A 7,500-nucleotide genomic window follows, 5' to 3' on the forward strand; every position below is an offset into this window, starting at 1 on the left:
AATGGGGTTTTACATAAAAGTAAACACTGGCAGCCCTCCCAGCTTTTATTTATATTCAAATGTATTCCAGATTATATGTTTTAGCTGATCTCTTATTTAGCAGATAGAAGTGAATATCTTATTGGCATGTACTGATAAACAATTTAATAAACTGAAATTGGTTATATGATATTTTTGGTGATAAATAATTGGTCGGCTTTATATTTTGATATTAAACTTTTGCTAGCTTCACTGGATATTGAAAAAGAGCAGTTTATGTAAAAAAGAACAAAAATAGAGAAAATTAAAAAAAAATCTTCCCGGTTACGAAAAGAGGAAAACAAAATAAAAGGGAAAAGAAAAATAAAGATAAAAAGAGTAAATGCACCAGGGGGTAACTTGATAACAGATAAGAAATAGACATAAGGGCGGTTAACAACAGTATATCGCTGGACAAAACGCCATAATGGCTCAACGTGGACATAAGCCAACACATGTTTTCTGTTTTTGAAAGCAATGGAAGGTCTACAAGCCCAGCCGAAGTCCTCGCTTTTTATATAACTGATGTGCTTTTGGTTTTGAATTTTACATTTTTTTTCGAATTGCATTCATCAATGAATGCTAAAGCATAAAATTTGCTTCACGGATTGTTTTTTTTTTTTAAATTAATTTGCATGACTTTGCTTTTTCTTATTATTTAGATTTGGAGAAACTGCTCTACAGTTTAGAAAGGGTTTTGATGAAGCGGGAGCTAGGGAACACTTTATCAAATGGATGCAAAAATAATAATAACAATTGAAAACAATTAAAACCTACAGAAAAGAAGAAGAAGAAAAAAAAAGATAACCATAAAAAACAATGATAATAATAATAATAAAAAAAAATACATAAATAGGAAGTGGTGCTTTCATTTAATCATTTCATATAACATGCAAGTGAAATATTAATTCATCTGTATATACATATATATATATGACTCCATAATGAAACAGGACAGACTAAAAATAATCATAAAGAGCTACTCTATGTAATCTATTGTGCATGAAGCAAAATTATACATATATAAAAAAACTGACACTGATACAAACATGAAAGCAAAGGCACAAAAAACAATATCATTTAAGCGTTTGTTATTTTACTATATGTTTGATTCTAAGAGACAGAATAGACACTGAAAATAAAAGATTTACAACATCGGGTCTTCGGGAAAACGGGTCGAAAATGGGTAAGAAAAAATGGCGGCCGGGAAATCAGGGGAAAGAGGAGAGGAAAGAGGCAATAGGAAAACAAGAATTAAAAAAGAAAAAAGGTATAAAAAAGAGATCATATATATAAAAAAAAACGACGAAATAATACAAAAACAAAGACAGAAAGAGACGAGAATAACCGAGAGAGAGAGAAAAAAAAAAATCTAAAACGAAGGGAGCGGGGAAGGGACAAGACTAAGGGCAAAGTGAAAGGTGAGGCCAAATTCCTACCTCCATTATATGCTTGATCCCTAATGGATCCGTAATCCTCTTCTGTGCCTTGGCGTCCTTGAGGAGGGCCGTAAACCACGTGCAGGGGATCCAGTAGGTGTTGAATTCCGTGTTAGGCACCAGGTTGTAGATCCCCAGCTCCGTCGAGGTTATGAAACCTGGGGAGAGAGGCGGAGTCAAGGGAGAAAGCGAGGCGCTGTTGTGTTATTAGTGTTGTAGAGGCTGTTAGGATGATAGCGATGGTAATAATGATAATAATAATGATAATAATAATAATAATAATAATAATAATTATTGTTATTATTATACTAATAATGAAAATGAGGATAATGAATGTAACAGAACAACAACACAATAAGAACAATAATAATAATAATGATTATAGTAATATTAATATTAATGATAATAATAATAATAATAATAATGATAATAATGATAATAATAATAATAATGATAATAAAAATGATGATGATTATGAAACTATTACTAATACTGCTATCAACAATAAGAATAATAGGAACGATAATGATAATAACAAAAACAATTATAAAAACAACAACAACAATGCTACTACCATTACTACTAATGATAACAACAACGCTAATTGCAATAATAAGAATATTTACAACTATTATAATCACAAGGATGATAATGATAATTGTATTGATAATGTATTGAGACTTGATGACGATGGTGATGATTGTACTAATACTACTAATAATAATGACATTGATAATTATACTACAACTACTAATGATAATGTTGATAATGAAAATGGCATTACTACTACCACCACTACTAATGATAGTAATGATGATAATAATAACAACAACAATAACAGCAGTAAAATAGTAACATCATCGTTCTTATAATTATTTTTGGAAGTAGTTATGATAGTAACAGAAACGGCAGAGGAAATGGTAGAAGTAACCGCAATTGTCATTGTAATTAACTGTAATTATTACCAATCATCATCACTATCTTCGTTGTAATTGCTGTTATCATGACCATTTATAGATTTTTCAGGTGAATCTCATTATCAATTTAATGCATTTAGATTGTCATTTGGTCGAATTACCATACAGAATGGACAAGAAGCGGAATGAACTTAGAATAATAACGCTTTATGTAATAACCGAAGTAAAATAAGATTCAGTTTTTCTCTGATCATAAAAATTATTAAATACTGACAGACTGGGATGAAAGCAACATCAAATTCCCTGTAAAGGAATGCAAGATATACGTGGCAATGTTAATAGTTTAGACGGTTGTGCTAAAAATGCAATATCTTATCGTGTGAAATTATATGTGCATATCTATATCTGGTAATCATGAAAGGTATAATTAGGCTGTTCTTAGCGATTTCAACTATGACTCGCTGTGTTGCCACATATCAAAGCTAACTGCTAAATATAACTAGCATTTACATCATTATGGACCCTGTCAAGATAATTCTTTGCAGTGATATGATGAATATGATGACGATACTATTACTCATTTAATGTCTCTAATGTAAATATGGCACCTCTAGATCTGTTGCCATTTTGTCAGCTGTAAAGGTGTGTGTCGCCATCTGTATCAGCTCAAATAAAGTTTGATAACACATCAAAAGGGTCTTCCAAACTTTCCTTAGCATTCCTTAAGGAGAGTTATTTTCAACAGTCTTTGAATCCGGAAATTTATGTGTGATTTCTCATAAATATCTTTGACTGCAGATTTTGGTCTACAAGTACGGCTAGTCTACAAGGTTTACATTTTAAGACATTAGGTGTGTAACATCATTATGATATAAGTGAGATTCACTGCAATACTGATTTTATAATACTGTTACAAATAATTATAATCAGAGGGTTTTAAACTCGACGTTTTGTAAATACCATTCATTAATAACGAAACCGCATTAATGGTTGTAAAAATAGACTTATTTAGAGCATACCTCTTCACAAATCTCCACATGGTTAGCTGACACACCTATATTTCCTGGCGTATCTGCCTTTACACACACAAACACACACACACACACACACACATATTCACACACACACACATATTCACACACACATATTCACACACACACATATTCACACACACACACACACACACACACACACACACACACACATATTCACACACACACACGCACACACACACACACACACACACATATTCACACACACACACACACACACACACACGCACGCACGCACGCACACACACACACACGCACGCACGCACGCACGCACGCACGCACGCACACACACACACACACACACACACACACACACGCACGCACGCACGCACGCACACACACACACACACACATATGTATATATACACTGAAAAAAGCCACACATATTTATCCTCCACCATACACACAGGGAAAGAGCTTCCAAGAGCCAGGGGACACAGAGGAAAGGGGGGCAGGGAGGAGAGTATCGAAGAGCCAGGGGGACAGGGAGGAAAGCGTCCTAGAGCCAGATAGGGAGGAAAGCGTTGAAAAGCCAGTGAGAGAGGAAGGAAAGAATTGAAGAGGAAAGAGGAAAGCGTTGAAGAGCCAAGGGGACAGAAAGAAAAGCGTTAAAGAGCCAGGGGGGGGGGGGGGGCAGGGAGGAAACCGTGGAAGAGCAAGGGGGAGAGGTAGAAAAGCGTTGAAGTTCCAGGGGAACAGGAAAGCATTGAAGAGCCAGGAGGACAGGAAAGCATTGAATGATCAAGGGGACGGGGAGGAAAACACTGAAGAGTCTAGGGCACAGATAAGAGAGTTTTCAGGAGCTCGGGGGACAGAGAGGAAGGCATTCAAGAACCTGGGTAACAGGGAGGAAATAATTGAAGAGCCAGAGGGACAGGAAAGCTTTGAAGAACCGGGGGGACAGAGAGAGAAGCGTAGGGGACAGAGAGAAGAGTTTTCAGGAGTTAGGGGGCAGAGAGGAAAGCATTCAAGAACCAGAGGGACACGAAGGAAAACGTTGAAGAGACAGGGGGACAGAGAGAAAAGCGTAGGGGACACAGAGGAGCATTCAAGAACCAGAGGGACATGGAGGAAAGCGTTGAAAAGACAGCGGAACAGGAAGGAAAGTGTTGAAGAGATGGTGGGACAGAGTGAAGAGGAGAGCGTTGAAGAGCCAGGAGGACAAAGAGAAAAGCACCCAAGAGCCAGGGGGACAGAGAGGAAAGCCACGAAGAGCGAGAGGGACAGAGAGGAAAGCCTCCAAAAGCCAGGGGGACACAGAGGAAAGCCTTGAAGAGCCAGGGGGACAGAGAAGAAAACAATGAAGAACAAGGGGGACAGGGAGGAAAGCGTCCAAGAGCCAAGGGGAAAGAGACGAAAGACTTGAAGGGCCAAGGGGACAGGGAGAAAAGCGTTGATGAGCCAGAGGGACAGGGAGGAAAGGCTCCAAGAGCCAGGGGGACAGGGAAGAAAGCGTTGAAGAGCCAGAGGGACAGGGAGGAAAGGGTCCAAGAGCCAGGGGGACAGGGAGGAAAGCGTTGAAGATCCAGGGGGACAGGGAGAAACCCGTTGAAGAGCCAGGGGGGCAGAAAGGAAAACATTGAAAAACCGGGGAAGAGGGAGGAAAGCGTTTGAAGAACCAGGGGACAGAGAGGAAAGCGTTAAAGAGAAATGGGGACAGAGAAGAGAGTGCTCAAGAGCCAGGTGGATAGAGAGGAAAGCATCCAAGAGCCAGGAGGACAGGGAGAAAAACGTTGAAGAAACTGAGGGATAGAGAGGAAAGCGTTGAAAAGCAAGTGGGGTATGGAGGAAAGCATGGAAGAGCCTCAGTAAAGAGGAAATCATTGAAGAGCCAAGAGGACAGGGAGGAAAGTGTCTGAGAGCCAGAGGGACAGGGAGGAAAGCGTCCAAGAACAGAGAGGAAAGCATTGAAGAGTCAGGGGGCAGAGAGAAAAGCGTTGAAGAGCCAGGAGGACAGGGAGAAAAGCATTGAAGAGAAGAGCGTTTAAAAGAGTCAGGGGGACAGAGAGAAAAACGTTGAAGAGCCAGGGGGACAGGGAGGAAAGTGTCTAAGAACCAGGGGAACAGAGAAGAGAGCGTCCAAGAGCCAGGGGGACAGAGAGAGAAGCGTTGAAGAACCAGGGGGACAGGGAAGAAAGCATTGAAAAGTCAGGGGGACTGAGAGGAAAGCGTCTAAGAGCCATGGGGGCAGGGAGGAAAGCGTTGAAGAGACGCAGTGACAGAGAGGAGAGCGTTGAAGAGCCAGGGGAACAGAGAAGAGAGTGTTCAAGAGCCAGGTAGATAGAGAGGAAAGCATGTAAGAGCCAGGGGGACAGGGACAAAAGCGTTGAAGAGCCAGGGGGATGGAGGAAAGTGTCCGAGAGCCAGAGGGACAGGGAAGGAAACGTTGAAGAGCCAGTGGGACAGAGAGGAAAGCGTTGAAGAGCCAGGGGGATGGAGGAAAGTGTCCGAGAGCCAGAGGGACAGGGAAGGAAACGTTGAAGAGCCAGTGGGACAGAGAGGAAAGCGTTGAAGAGCTATGGGGATAGGGGGAGAGAGTTCAGGAGCCAGGGGGACAGAGATGAGAGCTTCTAAGACAGAGAGAAAAGTGAAGTGCCAGGGCGACATGGAGGAAAGTGTTGAAGAGCCACGGAGTAAAGGAGGGAAGCCTTGATGAGTCAGGGGGACAGAGAGGAAAGCATCCAAGAGCCTGGGGAACAGGGGGGAAATCATTAAAGGGCCAGGGGGATAGGAAAGCGTTGAAGAACCAGGGGGACAGATAGAAAAATGTTGAAAATCCAGAGGGATAGAGAGGAAAGCATTGGAAATCCAGGGGGACTGAGAGGAGACCCTCTGAGAGCCAGGAGGACACAGAGGAAAGCGTCCAAAAGCCAGGGGGACAGGGAGGAAAGTGTTGAGGAGCCGGGGGGACAGGGAGGAAAGTGTTGAAGAGCCTAGCGGATTAAGAGGAGAGTGCTCAAGAGTCAGGAGGACTGAGAGGAAAGCATCCAAGAGCCTGGGGAATAGGGAGGAAATCGTTAGACGGCCAGAAGGACAGGAAAGCATTGAAGAGCCAGGGGGACAGACCGTATGAGAGCTAAATGGAGACAGAGGAAAGCGTTGAAGAGATATGGGGAGAGGGAGGTGGACGTTAAAGAGCCAGGGGGACAGGGTGGAAAACACTGAAGAGCCAGGGAACGAAGCGTTGAAGAGCCAGAGGGCAGCGTTGAAGAGCGAGGGGGACAGGGAGGATAGCGTCCAAGAGCCAGGGTGGTAGGGAGTAAAGTGTCCAAGAGCCTTTACAGGAACCAAATCAAACCTGCGTCGAGAAGCCGAGAGAGAGAGAGAGAGAGAGAGAGAGAGAGAGAGAGAGAGAGAGAGAGAGAGAGAGAGAGAGAGAGAGAGAGAGAGAGAGAGAGAGAGAGAGAGAGAGAGAAACGCCACATGCGAATGCAGAAAAAGAAAAACAAAACTGGATCCAAATCTCGTCGACGCAACTCGGCCATAAACTCTCTCGATGGCCGAGGTCTTGGCGGCCGTCCAGCTGATGGTGTGTCTCCCTCCTTCTTTCCCTCTTTTTCTTCTTTTCCTCCTCTTTTTTTTCTCTTTTCTAGTACAGTCCTTTGTCCTTACTTATGTTCTTTTCCATTTTCTTTCCTTCACTGTCCTTTCACCTTTTTCCAACTTTTCCTTCGTTTTCTCTTTCATCACAATGCTTGTCTTTTCGTGCTTTCTTCTCTTGTCCCTTTTCTTTTCTCACAGTCATTGTCCTTCCCTCCCTTCTTTAGTTTCCCTGTTTCATCATAGTTCTGTCTTTCTTCTCTTTCTTCGTCTACAACTTTTCCTTCGCCTCTGATTCTCGTATCATAATTATCTATTCTTCCCATTCTTCCTTTCTTTTGTTCTCTACTTTCCTTTTCAATCTTTATCCTTCTCTTTTATTACTTTCCTTGTTTGTCCCTTACTTCACCTCATTATCTTCCACGCTTTATTTTTTTTCGTTTGTTTTTATTGGCTTTATAGAGTTTCTTTCACTGAAATGGTCGCAGAGGGCCAGATGGTGCCATGGCCGTTCTTCTTCATCCTCACTATACT

At 41.7% G+C, this 7,500-nt stretch overlaps 1 protein-coding gene across 4 annotated transcripts in view; it reads right to left on the minus strand.

Annotated features, from left to right (window-relative positions):
* LOC125036091 (bestrophin-3-like) overlaps positions 1-7,500 on the minus strand; it is a 27,071-nt gene that overhangs the window by 18,832 nt on the left and 739 nt on the right. For all 4 annotated transcript variants that reach the window (XM_047628493.1, XM_047628492.1, XM_047628494.1 and 1 more), the window contains exon 2: positions 1,458-1,615. In XM_047628493.1, coding sequence (XP_047484449.1) covers positions 1,458-1,615 — 158 coding nt within the window. The remainder of the gene's footprint in view (positions 1-1,457; positions 1,616-7,500) is intronic.

The sequence above is a fragment of the Penaeus chinensis genome, chromosome 20 (genome assembly GCF_019202785.1).
Source record: "Penaeus chinensis breed Huanghai No. 1 chromosome 20, ASM1920278v2, whole genome shotgun sequence".
Lineage (NCBI taxonomy): Eukaryota > Metazoa > Arthropoda > Malacostraca > Decapoda > Penaeidae > Penaeus > Penaeus chinensis.